The sequence below is a fragment of the Cucurbita pepo genome, chromosome 13 (genome assembly GCF_057944985.1).
Source record: "Cucurbita pepo subsp. pepo isolate OVF chromosome 13, ASM5794498v1, whole genome shotgun sequence".
In the NCBI taxonomy this organism is placed as follows: Eukaryota; Viridiplantae; Streptophyta; class Magnoliopsida; order Cucurbitales; family Cucurbitaceae; genus Cucurbita; species Cucurbita pepo.
Genome location: NC_141810.1, coordinates 13,594,888 through 13,612,576, shown reverse-complemented (window position 1 = coordinate 13,612,576; position 17,689 = coordinate 13,594,888). Strand labels below are relative to the sequence as shown.

At 37.8% G+C, this 17,689-nt stretch overlaps 3 protein-coding genes across 5 annotated transcripts; 1 reads left to right on the top strand and 2 right to left on the bottom strand.

Moving 5' to 3' along the window:
• Window positions 1–411: 411 nt before the first annotated feature.
• On the bottom strand, window positions 412–4,971 carry LOC111809279 (uncharacterized). The gene is made up of 2 exons (XM_023695721.2): window positions 1,572–4,971; window positions 412–962 (listed from the first exon to the last, which is right to left on the bottom strand). The coding sequence occupies exons 1-2, from the start codon at window positions 4,429–4,431 to the stop codon at window positions 586–588; spliced, it is 3,237 nt and encodes a 1,078-aa protein (XP_023551489.2). The 5' UTR covers window positions 4,432–4,971; the 3' UTR covers window positions 412–585.
• Window positions 4,972–7,187: 2,216 nt separating this feature from the next.
• Window positions 7,188–11,516, bottom strand: LOC111809291 (protein PIGMENT DEFECTIVE 338, chloroplastic). Of its 2 annotated transcripts, XR_002817200.2 has the most exons (9): window positions 10,521–11,516; window positions 10,348–10,422; window positions 10,181–10,252; window positions 8,764–8,844; window positions 8,574–8,671; window positions 8,288–8,413; window positions 8,171–8,219; window positions 7,867–8,081; window positions 7,188–7,330 (listed from the first exon to the last, which is right to left on the bottom strand). XR_002817200.2 is itself a non-coding variant. In XM_023695735.2 (8 exons), the coding sequence occupies exons 1-8, from the start codon at window positions 11,433–11,435 to the stop codon at window positions 7,920–7,922; spliced, it is 1,578 nt and encodes a 525-aa protein (XP_023551503.2). In that variant the 5' UTR covers window positions 11,436–11,516; the 3' UTR covers window positions 7,696–7,919. The 2 variants fall into 2 exon arrangements, 1 of the variants encoding a protein (XP_023551503.2); XM_023695735.2 differs by lacking the exon at window positions 7,188–7,330 and having other exon boundaries at window positions 7,696–8,081.
• An 895-nt stretch (window positions 11,517–12,411) lies between these two features.
• Window positions 12,412–17,438, top strand: LOC111809189 (uncharacterized). Of its 2 annotated transcripts, none has more exons than XM_023695574.2 (9): window positions 12,412–12,608; window positions 13,453–13,587; window positions 14,513–14,615; window positions 14,848–14,907; window positions 15,567–15,623; window positions 15,703–15,903; window positions 15,989–16,100; window positions 16,179–16,396; window positions 17,082–17,438. In XM_023695574.2, exons 2-9 carry the CDS (start codon window positions 13,457–13,459, stop codon window positions 17,172–17,174), a joined length of 975 nt encoding a protein of 324 aa, XP_023551342.2. In that variant the 5' UTR covers window positions 12,412–12,608; window positions 13,453–13,456; the 3' UTR covers window positions 17,175–17,438. The 2 variants fall into 2 exon arrangements, with proteins under 2 accessions (XP_023551342.2, XP_086985623.1); XM_087129497.1 differs by having other exon boundaries at window positions 13,445–13,587.
• Window positions 17,439–17,689: the final 251 nt, after the last annotated feature.

The window sequence follows — 17,689 nt, the reverse complement described above, 5'->3', positions numbered from 1 at the left end:
TTTTTATATTTATTTTTAATTTTAATAAATAATTTTACTAAGGCACAAACTGCATACAATGGTGATCGCATACGAAACCTCCTTTTCATTCAGCATTTAACACGTCATTAGATGATATATTATTTTACGACAAATGGTCTAATTTTTTCCTTTTGAAAAACGTTTCAAGTGGTCCTTAAAAGTTAGAAATTTGTACCTTTATACCTTTTTTTAAGTTAAAATGAGTATTATCCTATAATAAAGTTAATAAAGAAACCATTTTTATCACTTTTCCACTATAAATTTTGAAAATAGTGCATTTTCGTGGATAAGAACCGATGATAATATATAAATTTAAGATTTATTGAAAGTACAGAGACACTATTTTAACTTATAAATATCAAAATTTTCATTTATTCTGAACTACCCCTTTGTAAAGATGTCGGATAAGAACACGGCCTAAAGTTTAATTTCAAAAGTGGCAATAATTTAGAAAAGGAAGAGTAGTTTAGGGTTCAGAATTATGAAATCTGTTGCATGAAACTGAAGCTGTACAAAATTGGAAGGTTCAATGATTTGAAGTGGAAAAGAAAGAATTATTTGAACTTACAATGAGGAGTGCTTGATTAGAGGTTGGGAGGTTTTGGTCCATTCTTCTGGAGGACTCTTCACCTCCATCAACAATGCTACCACTTCCTTCATTGTTGGCCTTTCTGCTGGGGAGGAGTTCACACAAAACATTGCTATTCCAAGTGTTTGAAGCATTTCTTGCACCATTTGATCTGGTAAACTCTGGAGCTTTGAGTCGAGTATCGTTATCGCCGGTTCGAAGCTTGCCATCTTCTTCTTTACCCACTCAACAATGTGAAGGCCATCTCCAACTTGTGTCTCGATTGCACTACGGCCGCTTAGTATCTCTAGTAATACAACTCCATAACTATAGACATCGCTCTTTTCAGTTATGTTCATGGTATACCCGTACTCTGCATCGAGTTTGAGGAAATTTAGAAAAAAAAGATTATAAACGATGATCAAACTTATCATCCTATATGAAAATCTGATAGATGCAGATAAAGCTTCAACTTATAATGAGGTGACAGTATTGTAATGTTGAAAAGCTTGACAAAATATGTTCATGTTGAAAAGCTTGACAAAATATGTTCATGTTGAAAAGCTTGACAAAATATGTTCATGTTGAAGACTTGTAATATCTTGAGTTCTTAATATGAGAGGAAACATTTAAGGAAAGATTATTGCAGTTTATATAAGATCACATTTTTGTAGACTATTCAAACTCATTGCTAGTAGATATTGTCTTTTTTGGACTTCCCACATCGATTGGAGAAGGGAATGAGTGTCAACGAGGACACTGGTTCCCGAAGGGGGTGGATTGTGAGATCCCACATGGGTTGAGGAGGAGAACGAATCATTCTTTACAAGGGTGTGGAAACTGATCCCTAACATACGCGTTTTAAAAACCACGAGAGAAAGCCCAAAAAGACAATATCTGCTAATAGTGGGCTTGGGCGGTTAGAATGTAAGTTAATATCTTGAGTTCTTAATATGAAGGGAAAAATCCAAAGGAAACATACCTGGGGCGATATAACCGTAAGACCCGGCTACTCTCGAAATCGCATGATGATAATTAGGAGCATTCATCAACTTTGCCAGGCCAAAATCTGCCAAATAAGCTTCAAACTTTGAGTCTAGAAGTATGTTATTGCACTTGACATCTCTGTGAAGAATTGCAGGCACACAATCATGATGAAGATAAGCCAGACCCTGAGCTGTCCCGACCGCGATCTTATACCTCGTCTCCCAGTCGAGATTTCTGTTTCCTTGCAAGAGTTGTTGCAGATTACCATTTGAAATGTAGTTGTAGAGAAGTAGCTTGACACTTCTATTGGAACAATAACCGATGAGCTTTACGATGTTACGATGTCGAATATGCCCGAGAATTTGAATCTCTGCAGCACAAGAGTCAACTGCTTCTTCATCTTGCTTTGTTTTCCATAGTTTCTTTACAGCAACTAATTCACCATTGGGCATATCTGCCTTATAAACAACACCAGAACAACCTTTTCCAATTATATTTTCATCTTTCATGGATTCCAAGATGTTACCTATGGAAAAGTTGAGCTTCTGAAACGGGATGAAGGTCCATGGATAAGAGAAGTCCTCGGCAGCCGATGCCGAGGGCAATGTCCCTGAATATTTCTCGTCCATGTACTTTCGATTTCGTGAAACTAGCATCCACAAAGCAAAAAGTACGACGACAACTGCAACAAGAATGATCGAGATTAATGCAGCAGCTTTTGCAGACTTCAAGCCATTTCTACGCAACGAACTCGACGAACACGTAAATCCATCAAGTGATTCACAAAGATTAAGGTTTTGATAATATGCATCTTCTGATAGTGTTCTAAAAAATGGTGTTACAGGCATTGGACCAGAGAAATTGTTGTAGGAGATATTAAGGGACGTGAGACTAGTCAGCTGACCCAACACTTTAATATTTCCAGAAAGCATGTTATGGGAAAGATCAAGTGACTGTAACTGTGTCAAACTCGATATCGACTCGGGAATTTCTCCACTTATCCCGTTCGAGCTCAAGTCCAGACTGATAGACAAGCTCTTCATGTAACCAATTTCTGGTGGTATCTTGCCAGAGAGATTGTTGCTACTCCAATCAAGTAGAGTTAGTTTCTCCAGGTTCTTAATAGACTTTGGGATTGATCCTGCCAGTAGATTATTACTGAGAATAAGCTTATTCAAATAACTGAAGTTTCCAAAGCTCTGAGGAATTTCACCAGTGAAGCTGTTCCGACTGAGATCTAGCTGCTCCAAGTTCCCCAAATCCCCAAGCTGGTGAGGAATTTCTCCAGATATATAATTATTATGCACATCAAGTAGCTCAAGAACTGTAATATTAGCAATCTCAGACGGAAGACCACCCGAAAAACGATTCATATACAAGTCAAGAAAGACAAGATTTTGCAACTGGCCTACCTCCTTAGGAATCTTGCCTGAAAGCTGGTTTTCTCCAAGCCTCAACCTCACCAATGATTGACAATTTGCAACACTTGGAGGCAACCCACCAGATAAAGAATTTCCAAGGAGCAATAGCTTGCTCAACTTCTTCAAGCTGAAAATTTCTTCTGGGATAATCCCAGAGAGCTTGTTTCTTGAAAGATCAAGAGCATATAACTCAGTGCAGTTACCAAAGGAAGATGGTACAGTTCCTGATACAGAATTGCCCCATAAGAAAAAGCTTTGCAGGGATTTTAAATTGCCAAGTTGGGATGGAATTACACCTGATAATTGATTGTTATCAAGCTGAAGAGCAGTTAAGCTTGTGCAGTTCCCCAACTGCCATGGTATTGAACCCGAAATCGAATTGTCAGATAAATGAAGCTGTTCAAGAACGACTAATTTCCCTAAATCACTTGGGATTTCACCAGAAATATCATTCTCTGAAGCATCAAAAACCACAAGAGCCGAACAATTCGAAATTTCAGACGGTATCGACCCTGATAGAGCATTACCCCATAGAAACAAACTAGTAAGTTTCTGCAACTTACCCAACTGAGGAGGAATATTACCAGTAAGCTTGTTCATGTGTAAATACAAATCCCTTAGCTCAGAACAAAATCCCAACTCAGGAGGTATAGAACCAGACATCTCAGTGTCATAGAGTGACAAAGTTTGGAGGTTAATTAGGTTCCCAAATGTAGACGGTAAGGCGCCGGAGAGGGCAGTAGCCGCCGCCCCAAATGTAGTGAGATTAGTAAGCAGCCCTATTTCCGGTGGAATGTCACCAGAAAGATATGGATTCCCTCCTATTCGAAACTCTTGAAGAGACAACAAAGAACCGAACTGCGATGGTATGGAGCCATTAAACAGATTGTCTTGGAGGCAAAGACTTTGCAGAGAAGTCAGATTAGCAAGCTGAGGAGGAATCTTACCAGACAGTTTATTGGAATTGAGGAAAAGGAATTGTAGCGATGAAAGAGAACCAAGCTGAGGAGGAATAGGGCCATAGAGATTGTTGGAGGAGAGGTCCAACAGGCGAAGATGAGTGAGTAGGCCAAAAGAAGGAGGGATTGAGCCAGATACATTGGTGGAGGATAGATTGAGAAGCTGCAGAGAAGATAGAGAAGACAACTCCGGAGGCAAAAACGATAGGTTTAGGAATGTTTTTGGGAGAGATAACGAAATGACTCTGTTCTGAGGAGAGCAAGTGATTCCTTCCCAAGAACAAGGGTTTTGGCTAGATGGATTCCAAGAATCAAGAACAGAAGAAGAAGAAGATGTTGCAGAAGGACCAGCAGCCGCAATGAGAGAAAGAACCGCTTCACCATCGGGAGAGAGAGCGGCGACTGATAAGCTTAAGCACATAACTATAAGGTACAATAGCCATCGTTCAAGAAATCGATGGATCGCCTCTTCCATCAGAGCTCTGAAAACTATCCCGACCTTGAAATCGAAAAAGGCTAAGGAAATGTCGCTTCAATGGCGGATAAAAAATACGTGAAAGAAATGCAATGGCGGAGCGGAAACGGAGACTTAAATCGGACTCAATACAGCATGTGATCAAAAAATATATATATTATCCGAACGCAACCCCACACCGGAAAAAACTGCCTCAAATCAATCAAAAGCAATTAATGATCACCATCAAATGCTCAATAACTCACCATGGACACAAAGATATTGCCGAAACCAGAAACAGAGATATCGCCGGCGTCAGCCGCTAGAGTGCCGGCGAAGTAACAGAGCCAATGCTACCGGAGCAAAGTTAAACGGAAAGAAGAAAAGGTTACCTCCGAGGAGCTTGCAGGTGTCCAACAATGGAAGCCATGGCATGTAGTTGAAACTTGAAGGTGTTTATGGAGCTTGGTGGTACTGCTTCAATGGCGTCCACAGTCACCTGGTTTAAGGGAAACAAATGTTAGTGAGAAAGACAGAGAAAGCGGGGGGCAGCGTGCATGTTATATTATCGAGACTTGGAATTGGTATTGCTTTCTATTATTTGCTGTTTTTATTATTTATTATTTATTATTTTATTTTTTTAATAATATTTTTAAATTGAAAACGAACATGACTTTGTTTTGATGCAGTGATTAGCTGATTTGGGCTCTACATTTTTTAACTAACTTTTGCCATTTTCTATATAAATTTGTATTTTTGAAACCTAATAAATTATTCAATAATATCGTCACAATATAATTAATAAATTTAATTTAATTAAAAAACATGTGGGTTATAAAAAATCATAACGATCGTTAATATATATTATAAATTATTAAATATTTTAAATTTTAGTAATCATCTTAAAATTATGGTTCGTTGGGTCGATCCCACCTGACTCAACCCTTGTGACTTGAATTAGATGGTTCGAATTGTTCGGGTTATCGAGTCATATGAATACCCTAGAATTTGACGTAGTTCAGCACATTTATAGAACTTATTTTAATATTTAACACGTTATCAGACATAAAGTACAAAAAAAACGTCAATAATTCTCCCACCAGGGCTTACCTCCAAACCCTTAAAATGGCTCGGTAGAAAAACATACACCGAGCCATCTTGGTTGCGGTTCTATATACCTTCGATCATCGACACTATTAACTCGAGCAAAATTAATTAATTAAGATATGTCTATGGAACAAACTTTATCTAGTTTGATCCGACGTGGCAAAAATATAATAAAGTGCCACGTGTACATCAAAACTGCGACGGCGTGGGGGTAAATTGGGAATTTCGAGCGCAGGCGGGAACAGAATCAAAGATTTCAGGGCCATGTCCAAGTGTTAGAGACAGGTGTCTGCTTAAGCATTGGAAAGGTCATTTAAAAAAAACCGGGCACTTCGGGCAGTGGCTTTTCCGTAAATAAGTCCATTATCCGTGTCCTTTTTCGTCTTCTGAATCCAAACACTAAATTAAAACCCAATCCCCTAGAAGCGGCCTTAGGACAATATTATAATGGAGGGTAGCATGAAAAGGGGAGCAAGCTGAGTTCCAGCGCCAACTCTGAGGGTATAAAGGACATTTCGTCGACAAGTGAATTAAAATTTCCCCTTTTTTCACTGCGTCATTAATTACCTTGGTCGGTGAAAATATGAAGTTGAGGTGCAGGTTAGTTTGGTTACCGAGGTAAACATGGTGGGCTTGTTTTGGGAACGGAGGGGAAAAGAGAAAAAAATTATATATTCTTTTTATAAAATTCACATGGTAGAGATGAGAGTTTTTAGGGCACAGTGAAATTAACCATTAATTACCTTGGTCGGTGAAAATCTCTAATTACTTTCCTTTTTTGTATAAATAAAAATCTCAAATTAACCATTTTTCAATTTAAATACTAAATTTTTATAATAAAAAAATTATTAAAATTATAAGAAAAATTATCACTAGGAGGATAGAGTTTAAAAATAAAATGTAGAAAGACGGTTTTGCCCGTATGATAACTAATTTACGGGGATAATTTGGGAATTTTGATTGTGTACGGTGGAGATTAATTGGGTGGTGTGCTAGCGGATAAAAAATACAATAGATTAAAAACCCTAATTTGGATGTACTTGATTTGATTGGCTTGGCAAGTTACCAAGTTAAAACAGTTAATAATTTGGTGTTATTTTTCCAATACAAATTTAGAACCCCAATCGATAAAAACCCTAATTTTTCATTAAATAGGCTTTTAAAATGGGGATTTATTATTTTATTTTATTACTGCTTGTTCGGAGGGGTGCGATGGTCATTTGCGATCTTTCTTCGCGAGTGCTGACGCAGTGCGTACGTAAATAAGGAAAGCCAAATCCCAGTGGGGGGCTGATACCTTTCTTTTACGGCCTAAATTCCTATTTGTCAGCCGTGGGGAACTGCTACTCGATTGGGAAGAGGCAAAAGGCTCGGGCCTACCTATCCCGATAGGACCACATAAAGGAACGGGAGTGAGAGGTTCCATATTGCCGAGTTGAAGGGCAGCACTTCTGTACGTGATCGTAGTATGTCACCTCGTCTCGTCCCCGCACCACAGCATTTCAGAGTATCTATGCACCATTTCCGATTCACAACCTAGGGTTTCATAGATTTTTTTTTTTCAATAATATATATATTAAATTTGTTGTCTAGTTCCGGGTTGACTCGAACCTTTGTCTAGTAAAAAAATTCGAACCAATTCGAATTAGATTGGTTTAGATTTTTGAATGATATTAATTTTGAGATAAAATATAAAATTTATAAATATTTTTGCTAATTTATTTGAATTTTTTTATTTAAATATTCAAAGAGAGGGAGTTGGGGGATATGTAGGGAAGCAGTTATCGGCCATTTAAGTCTTGGAGCCCCCAACCTATAAAAAAAAAACATACAGGAGGTGACAGCTTTTAGACATTATAATTTATTATAAGCTTTTTCATAATCTCAGTGGAGCTTTTATTTTTTAATAATAATAATAATAATAATAATAAAACTCTTAATATTCACTAATATCAATATAAAAAAATTACCCAAAAATGAAATTATTTTTAATTAAAAGCAAATTAGGGCAATAGAATACAAAGCATTAATGGACATAATATTGGGGACAAATTTTACTGAATTTCTGGCCTTTCAGCTTCCACGTTCAAATTCCTTTTCATTTTATTTTTAAAATGATAATTTATTTGGTTTATAAAACTATAGGAATTAAAATGAAATAAATGAAAGTACAGGGACTTAAGTGCTAATATGACAAAATTTATGCATGGAAAAACTTATCAATGAAACAGCTGAACTAAGACAGAATGGTGTTCAAAATTTGATCTTTTACACTTCCCATTCCCTCGATTTTTATCGTTCCTAAAATTCGATAACGATAATGATAACGATAACGATAAGAATGCTTGCCTGGAGTAAGACGTGGTTGGGAAGCATGAAAGAGAGATCGTTCAACTCGACAACTACCTTTCGAATTTGAACCACTTCCAATTTGCATACATGCTTGATTCGTTTTCAAACGGAAGATCTGTAGTTGGAGCAGGTTCGGGCCTCGTAAAGCCTTCGACCGCAGGTAGCCTTTGCCTATACTTCTTTGCCATGATCTTGGCCTCTGAAAATACTTTCTAGTATAGGAAAAGAAAAAAACGACTCGAGTCAAATTTCAAAGAAAATGAAGTTCGTCGGTGAGGAAGATCGGTATGACTAGAGTTACCTCCTTGTTCGATATAAAGAGGCCGGGCTCACTTTCGAGGTCTGCAATGCTGTAAAACCACAAAAGAAAAATCGTCATCACGATTCTATTAAATTGAGTAATATACTCGTCAATTACCTTAGGGATATCTTGTCGGGAAACATCGACTTCACAACAAGAACTTTGACCTTTTCGCCCACTGCGAGTAAGTCGCTCACCGAGGTAACTCGGGCACGGGTTATGTTCGAAACATGGAGTAATCCGCTGAGAAACATTTAGGTGGATGCATCAACAATTTTTCAGAAACTAAAGATTAATAAGAACAACAGAATATGGTAAGCCCAGTCAAAGCAGAAACTATTTCTTCACAGTTCATCTCAATCAGCTATTTTTAGCTATAACAGCAATCTAAATTGATACTCACCTTCTGTTTGTATCACCAATTCTTATTTGAGCTCCATAAGGAAATATTTTCTTCACGGTCCCTTCTAGAAGAGTTCCCTCACGGAGATACAGCGTTTCCTACGATAAATACGTAAATCGACTATTTATTGTTGTACTCGTCCAGTGCTCGAGGAGAAAAAATTCGAAAAGAATGTAGTAGTGAAACTGACCCAAGCTTGTCTCTCACTTAGTATCAAATCATTTTTAGCTTCATCTATTCGCATGATCTGCACAAAGATCCGACGTCCCACCTGCACGATAGGAGACCAATACAGTGAGCTAAGATCGTTTCGTTCATACTTTCCATTTGACTTATTATGTCAAGTTAAAATCGACACTGCAAAGGGGCAAGTTCAAGGCAGCAAATTTGAAGAAATCTGAGTAATCGAGAATACGAACTGGATGTATATCCAAGAAACAAGTTAAACAAGACATGGGACACAATGACGAAAGTCCGCGAGGCAAATTCTTGGTTTCACATGTATATGACTAAATCATAAGTTTCAAGACCCCGCTCTAGAATAATATCATGACAACGATGACCAAGTCGATTACAATAAGGTAGTTACAATGCTTATTACGTCAGAAGATAGAAAAGGATGAAGAGCGAGATATTTTAAGGCATTATTTACTTCTAACATCTCAAGCCCGCCACTAGCAAATATTGTCCTCTTTGGGTTTTCCCTCTCGGGCTTCCCCTCAAGAAAACGCGTCTACTAGGGAGACGTTTCCACACCCTTATAAAGAATGTCTCATTCCCCTCTCCAACCGATGTTGGATCTCAAAATCCACCCCCCCTTCGGAACCCAACGTCCTCGCTGGCACTCGTCCTCCTCTCCAATCAATGTGGGATCTCACACACATGTCTTGTTCTTAGGAAACTATTTCATTGACTATGAAATTTACAAATAAAGATGCATAATCTATGACGATTGCAAGAGGCTTTCCCAATTGGAAGAAAGGGAGGTATTACTCCGCGAAGCCAAGATGTTAGACAGTTTACACTCTGAAATAGCATGATAAATCACAAGACCAGAGAACACTGCAAGATTATATTCTTTATCCATAAAAACCCCATACCCTAGAGCAAAACCATGAGAGCTTATGCTCAAAGTGGACAATATCATATAATTGTAGAGAGTTGTGATTCCTAACATGGTATCAGTATCAGAGCCATGTCAATAGAATTCTCAAATATCGAACAAAGAATTGTGAGCTTCGAAGGTGTAGTCAAAAGTGACTAGAGTGTCAAACAAAGGGTGTGCTTTGTTCAAGGGCACCAAAGAACGAGTCGAGCCTCGATTAAGAGGAGGCTATTCGAGATCTTCATAAGCCTCGGAGGAGGCTTATAGTGTACTTTGTTCGAGGGGAGGATTGTTGAGGACTACTGGGAGCGAGTCCCACGTTGGTTAATTTAGTGGAACATCATGGGTTTCTAAGTGAGGAATACTATCTCCATTGGTTCGAGGCCTTTTAGGGAAGCCCAAAGCAAAGCTATGAGAGCTTATGCTCAAAGTGGACAATATCATACCATTGTGGAGAGTCATGATTCCTAACAAAAAATAGAAGAAACCGAAGCATACTCACATTTTCTTTCAATTCTGTGAAGTTATTTACTCGATTCAATAACTCAGCCTTCGGAAGAAACGCTCGCAAACCCTGTAGAACAACAGATCAAAACCGAACCGAAACATAAGCCATTCAACAAAAACATACAAACTAAAAACCAAATCAATTAAGATGACATAAACAACCTCAATTCTTGTAAGAAGGCCTCCAGTATTCCACTCTGATATTTTAACTTCAATCGGCTCATCGAGTCGTTTAATCTGTCGAACAAGGGAACCACAACGAATATATACATTTCTTCTTTGTACCCCCTAACACAGAAACTTCAATAAACAAAGAAGCTAATCAAGAAAAGAACCTGCCTCACTCGATGCCAAGCTAACCGTCGAAACAACCTTCTAGTCGAGAGCAATGGCCGACCACTTAGTGTCCTTCCCAAAACCTCAGCAAACAAAACTGTGCCAGTCTCCACGACAGGGCGCCCCGGCCCCGGTCCACGGCTAACAGCATCGTCGTATTTCACCAGCCCCATCTTCCCATTCATCATAAAAGACTCGGCATCCTTGTCGAGATCACACATCAAGAATTCCACCTCTTTGTCATACAATGGAAGCACCTCTTTTGTCAACATTGTTCCTAATAGATCCGCCCCGACATTGATATCGAGCTTGTTTTCATTACCGGAGACAACCACACCGACCACGACATCTCCAGGTTTGGGCTCATAGTACTCAACATTTAACTTAGTGGCTTTCACAATCTCCTCGTCTCCATCAATTTTCTCTTCAAAAGCTCTTACCGCCTTTTCCTCTTCTTCCTCTTCTTCTACAGCATCTGTATTCTTAAAGAACTTCATAAATGGCGCTAGGGCTTCATTCTCGTCGGGATTTTCAACTTCTTCGTCAAATTCTGATGAAACTCCATTGTTCATAGGAGCAGGAGAGGGTTTATTTAGCAGACCAATCTCATCGATGCCTTGAATTTCATCCTCGCTAGGCTTATTCGGCAACTGAGTGCTCGAGAAATTATCAAAAATTTCATTCCTAGAGCAAAATACAACGCTACTCCTTCTTCGCAATGGCAATTTCTTGGATTTATTACAGTTATTAGACCAATTAGAAGTGGAATACAATTTGAAATTTGAGATTCGTGGAGTGAGAAATGATGAATTCCTAAGGGAATTAGATGAAACTAAGAAATCTTGAGGCTCAGATGACGAATTGAAAGCGCAAAGACACTTACAGGGTTGAATTCCCGCAAGGATTAGCATCATTTTTTTGCTGCCCACCTCATGAGCTGAGCTCGGCTTCGTCGCTGGAAGATTTTGGCTTCAATGAGTGCCTTTGAAATTGCATTATCCGTTCTGTTCATATTATTCGGCGCGACTGTTCCTGGGCAAGCAGATGATGGGCCGTGGGCCTTGGGCTTGGGGCTCAAAGTGGGCCTGAAATTGAGCTTGTGTTGTTTTGAGTTCACGTGGCCTGGTTTGTTGGGATGAAGAAACAGATTTGCTTAATACGCTCACGACCAGCCTTAAAAAGAACTCGAGCTCCATATACATTTTTCACCCGACTTTGTAGCTTCGTCGGATCTCAGACGAGATTTGTCTTCACCAACCAAACATCACTTGTGCGGAAGCAAAACTTGTTCGACCACACACGCCGCCGCGTGTATGTTCAATCGCCTACAACACTCCAACTTATCTCTACACTAGGTCAAATCATTCCGCTCGACCTTGTCTCTACTTGGGGCCAATGTCTCTCAATGCAAGTAGCATCCAACGTCATCTTGGTTCCCAATCAACATGGCCCATATGTCTCGACGTCATCCCAAGTCATGGAGTGTCGTCCATCATCATAGCTTACTCGGTCATACCATCTAGAACAATATATATAACTTTTGAACAGTCGGTTAAAAACTTTTTAAGAAACTATGACAAAATAAATTTATTAGATATACAATAAAATTTAATATTTATTAATTAGAGATATTTGTTGCTTAAATGCATAATTAAATAATTTATAAACTCATAAAATTGAGCGATAACTTAATTAATATAAATATCTAATCTCTTCCACTATTTTCTTACTACTTATGTAATTACCAAAAATATATATATATATATATTATTAAAAAATGGTAGAAAAAACCAGAGACACCGTATAAATCCTCGCTGGCACGTATATATATATGTATGTATGTATGTATATATATTCGGAAGAAAATTTCAGAATCTCTCTTAAAAAATAATAATAATAATAATAAAAAGTTCAGAATCTCTCTCTTGAGGAGCACAATATTGCATAGCATCCAGAAAAAGCTCTCCAAATAGATCAAATTTCTTGAAGAAAGGCGGAGCTTCGTAGACTGTCATCTCTCAGCTGCCGAAGAAATCCTCGAAGATTCTGCAGATAGAACTGAGCCTCTGTTCATAATCACCTTTCAGGTTCGCCTATCTCTTTTCTTCTCTGTAAATTGAATTGATTTCTATTTAGATTAGCTCTGATCATGAAACTTTTCGATTTATTTTAACAATAGAAAACGGAAAACACTTAGTTAGTTCCCATTTTTCTTGTTCCCATTTTATGTTCTTCGTGTTTAGTTTTAATTTCCAGCGATCGTAGTTAACTGTATAGATCCTTCATTCTCGGTCTAATTTGCAAGAATTTTTTCATTTCGTTTCGTTTTTTTTTTTTCTTACGTATTGTGTATAAATTTTGTTGAATTCAGTAAAACTATAGGTTTTAGTCGATTTTTTTTTCGTTAATTTGTTTTCTGTGATTTTTTATTTTTATTTTAAAGAATATAGTTAACTGTTCTTGCGGTTCTTAGTTTCAAATGGAAAAGACCAGCAATCAATCCTTTTTTCAAGCCATAGAGACCATAAAAATGTTCGATTATAGTGATATTCAATAGAGACCATTATTGTTGGGTAATGCATTTAACCAACCAAACTTTGCAATATGAAATCCCAAATGGATTTGGAAAGAGAACAAGATATAATGAAGTGCTCAAAACTACTTCGGCATTGATTTCTCTGTTGAGCAAAATTTAATTCATTTTGGAATCATTTTCCCATGATATTTACCGGTTCTACTTTTTGATGTGCTTACTTTAAACCGATCTTTCTGTCTGATGAGAAAATTCTTGATTTGTAACGTTTGAAGATCGGATTCATCGAATGATGTATGGTTCTGATATATAAAATTTCATTTGCTAAATAGATCTCATCTCGTAAATGATAACCTTTTTCCGAACTCACCTCTTCTCTTGTTGATGTGGAGATTCAGAGAGATGAAGAAGGTGGGCGTGCCCATGTGGGGTTTGCTTCTTGTTTTTCACTTGATGGTAGTGAAAATCGAGCCCATTGCATCTTTGCCATCTACTATTCCTGCATTCCTCTGGTCCCCTCAGCATCGCCTTGGGTATGCCGCTTGATTTTTCGTGTTTCTTTTATGTGATATATGACATTTTTTGTGTATCAACTCGTTCCACTGAATAAGAAATAGGTTAAGTTTATACAATTGAGATCCTCGACATACCTATGTCAGATTTGTGGCATCCATTTGGCCTCTCCTAAAATTACTCAATGGAATATATTTGGTGCATCAAAGGTGGAAAATTTTCTTCTCGAGTGGTACGGGGAGTTCGCATAAGAGCTCAATAGCTTGTAAAATTAACGTTCACATAATAATATGGGCTGTTTGGTGGTGCATGCATAGTATAAACAGTACATAGATGAAGCTATCCATGTATAGTTAGTGAAGGTTTTTGCCTTTCTCCCTGCTTAGCTGATCGTAATATTTATTGTTGTTATTTTAGTTTCCCCATTATCATCCTTCATTTGATTTTATTCGAGCTTTTTTTTTTTTTTGGAGGGGGAGGGACTTGTAACCGCCCAAGCCCACCGCTTACAAATATTGTCCGATTTGGACTTTCTTTTTTGGGGTTCCCCTCAAGGTTTTAAAACTCATTTTCTAGGGAGAGGTTTCCACGCCCTTATAATGAATGCTTTGTTCTCCTCTCCAATCGATGTGGGATCTCACAATCCACTTCCCTTAGGGACCCAGCATCCTCGTTGGCACACCGCTTGGTGTCTAGCTCTGATACCATTTGTAACAGCTCAAGCCCACCGCTAGCAAATATTGTCATTTTTGGGCTTCCCCTCAAGTTTTTAAAACGCATCTGCTAGGGAGAAGTTTTCACACCCTTATAAGAAATGCTTCGTTCTCCTCTCCAACCATTATGGGATCTCACACGACTACTTATTAAACACTTGTTCTAGACGTGTTATCTCATATACTATCATTATTCTATGTTTGATTTGAAAATTGTACTGTATGGCTGCAGGTTGTCTAACAACATCCTAGAAAAATATGTTGATTATCAGACCATTTCCCCACAGGAGCTCGCAAAGTCTGTTCTGTATGAAGGCGGCTGGTCAAAAATTCTGGTGTGTTTGTTAACATTTCAAATCTTGTTTTATAGTTTCTGTCATTTTTTTTTTTTTTTTTTTTTTTTTGAAAAGGCTTCCTGTTTTGCTTTTTGGTATATCATTTTCTTTAGTTTGGCTTCCATTTTTTTTTTTTTCTCAATGTAAGTTTGGTTCTTCATAAAAAAAAAATCTTGATTTATTTTCTCATATTGATATTATTATTAATATTATTAATTGTTTAATTGTTTAGTGCACGAAAAAGGAAGTAGAGCAGCCTGTGGATCTTGCAATAATCTTTGTTGGTTCAGAGGTAGGAATATATGGAGTTTGGGACCTATCACTCACTCTTCATCATGTAATTCTTTCAGTTATTGTGAATCTGGTCTGCTCTCTCACGTGGTTTATTTCATTCTTCATTGTATTTTTTTTTATTATAGCCAATAATCTGACCTGTTTTTTATCAAGTTTGAATTTGGATTATTGTTTGAGCTTAAAAATAAACATAGCTTCATAAATAGTTGTTGAATCTTTATATATTTGTTCGTAGCCAGATTATGATGTAGTCTTTGTAGGACGAATAAATTGCATTAGTATAATTTGGCTAGCTGAATCGCCTAGCAAATAACATTCTTATAATCTCCTAAAGGGAGTCTTATATAGTCATGGTTCGCTTTATGAGTGCTAGTGCATGAGTATGTTTCTTCTTTTTTTTTTTTTTTAATTATCATTATTATTATCGAAAAAAGTATGTAAAGCTCGAAAATAATAACTATGAACTTTTTAAGTGTCATCCACGATCGACATGCTTACTTTTTTAATCTTTATATATTTGTTCGTAGTCAGATTATGATGTTAGCTCAAAGGTTTCTTTTACGTCAATGGGTCGCAAATAGTTTTTCTACTTTCAAGGATAAGAATTTGATGCACTGTTATGTTGGTATCTTGATCAAAGTCTTTTGCCTTTTATAGTTGCAGTCAGATTTCATGAACAGGCGCATGGATCCAAATCTTATGGAGTTACTTAAGGTTTGCAAAAGCAAATTGTTATATAGATTCTAAAACTGCATATGAGTCTCAACTCTAAATCTTGGATCAATTTTCACAGGTTTCTTTCTCAAGGTCCAACTTCTCCATGGCATTTCCCTATGTGGCTGCACCAGAAATGGGTACAGTTGAAAATATATTGATCTCGGAGTTCAAAAAATCATGTGGGCATGACCTCAAAATCAGCAATAGCGCTTTCGGGGAGTCGAATTCTGTTGAGGATGAATCATTCCAGAGACTTCCAATGCTGCAATCGGTTAACGTAAGCCCATCTTTATATGACCAAAGTCTGTTTTCTTAGAACATTTATGATATCGTTCTTGATTCTTTCTGCGTTAAACGAGTAGGATTATTTGGTTTCAAGAATGGAAAAGAAGCCAAAGGGAGAAACGGATTTGGTAGTTTTCGCTCATGGAGGTCTCGGTTCTCCCAAAGAAGTCGATCCATCAACTTCTGAAAGTATGTTGGCTCATTGATGATTTATGTTGTGGCTGTAGTGGTATAAATTCTTATGTGTGAATTTTGAAATTATTATAGGCAAAACGTTGTTGGAGATAATGACTTCTGCGGATCATGTTGGGGCAAAGTATGAAATTCTCTATATTTCAGATCCTTTTAGGTCCATCCGCCATTCTTATGTCGAGCTGGAAAGGTTTATGGCTGAAGGTTCCTCTGGAAATGGATCGGCTAAATCAGCAAATTCTTGCGATGAACTCTGCCAAATTAAATCATCTCTTCTCGAGGGCCTCTTCGTCGTGAGTCGCTAACTGTTTTTATATGATTCCTTAGCATTACGATTCATATATTTTGGCTATTGGTTAACCAACAGGACCTGGTAGTATATTAGTTATATTTTAGCGAGTGTTTCAGAAACACTGTAGTTAGTAAAAAATTGTGAGATCCCACGTCGGTTGGAGAAGGGAACGAAGCATTCTTTATAAGGGTGTGAAAATTTCTCCATAGTAGACACGTCGGTTGGAGAAGGGAACGAAGCATTCTTTATAAGGGTGTGAAAATTTCTCCCTAGTAGACGCATTTTAAAACCTTGAGGGGAAATCCAAGAGGGAAAGCCCAAAGAGGATAATATCTGCAAGCGGTGGACTTGGCATGTTACAAATGGTATCAGAACTAGACACCAGGCTGTGTGCCAGTGAGAACGTTGGGCACCGAAGGGGAGTGGATTATGAGATCCCACATCGATTGGAGAGGAGAACGAAACATTCTTTATAAGGGTGTGGAAACCTCTCCCCAGCAGACGCATTTTAAAACCTTAAGAGGTAGCCTAGAAGGGAAAACTCAAAGAGGACAATATCTGCTAGCATTGAGCGTGGGTTGTTACAACGTTACTTTCGGAAATGTGGTTAGTTGTCGAGACCACGAGTCTAATTGTTAAAATGTGTCATTTTGGCTTACATTTGCTTCCATTCTCCAACTATGCAGGGGCTAGTTTTGCTTATAATCCTATTATCAGGCCTTTGCTGTATGATGGGTATTGACACCCCAACGAGATTTGAGACGCCACAAGATTCTTAAAAGCACGAATTGTTCTGGGAATGTATATCCTTGAAGGGAAGAAGCTAAAGTTAATGGTACCATTAATTTTGTCATACTAGATATTAAGGTATTCTTTCTTAAACTTGTCTCTTGTGGCATGGTTTTTTGCTATGCTCTTTAGCTGCTGCTGCTGCTGCTGGTGTAATGTTTTGAATATTTCAAGCATTTTGGTTTGTCCTCGACGCTTTTATGCGATATCATTCTATGCAAGGAGAGAATAATAAAGATGTGTTATTCCATCAAGCTACTCTCTGCATCAAAGTGGATAGTTGTTTTGATCGGAACTCGTGCGATTGTTCGTTATCCCATCCTGTGGTATGAGAAAATATTAGGCGAGATTACCACAACATGATCGATAGTTAGAGAGTTCTTTGAATTTATATCGAGTAGTTAGTGGGAAACGTACATACTATGATTATTGTGTCCTTCGAGTTGTGTTTATGTGTCACATTGTTCCAATGTCTGCGTCCATGTGTTGTGCCACCTTCCTTAAT

What these genes read in the sequence shown, in the direction of transcription:
- LOC111809189 (XM_023695574.2), top strand. Translation starts at nt 13,457, where the DNA reads ATGAAGAAGGTGGGCGTGCCCATGTGGGGTTTGCTTCTTGTTTTTCAC. An exon ending in GCGGCTGGTCAAAAATTCTG is followed by an intron (nt 14,616 to 14,847) that starts GTGTGTTTGTTA and finishes TTAATTGTTTAG; the next exon opens with TGCACGAAAAAGGAAGTAGA. An exon ending in TAATCTTTGTTGGTTCAGAG is followed by an intron (nt 14,908 to 15,566) that starts GTAGGAATATAT and finishes TGCCTTTTATAG; the next exon opens with TTGCAGTCAGATTTCATGAA.
- LOC111809291 (XM_023695735.2), bottom strand. Translation starts at nt 11,435, where the DNA reads ATGATGCTAATCCTTGCGGGAATTCAACCCTGTAAGTGTCTTTGCGCT. An exon ending in CTTGGCATCGAGTGAGGCAG is followed by an intron (nt 10,423 to 10,520) that starts GTTCTTTTCTTG and finishes CTTGTTCGACAG; the next exon opens with ATTAAACGACTCGATGAGCC. An exon ending in GCCTTCTTACAAGAATTGAG is followed by an intron (nt 10,253 to 10,347) that starts GTTGTTTATGTC and finishes GTTGTTCTACAG; the next exon opens with GGTTTGCGAGCGTTTCTTCC.
- LOC111809279 (XM_023695721.2), bottom strand. Translation starts at nt 4,431, where the DNA reads ATGGAAGAGGCGATCCATCGATTTCTTGAACGATGGCTATTGTACCTT. An exon ending in TTACGGTTATATCGCCCCAG is followed by an intron (nt 963 to 1,571) that starts GTATGTTTCCTT and finishes AACTCGATGCAG; the next exon opens with AGTACGGGTATACCATGAAC.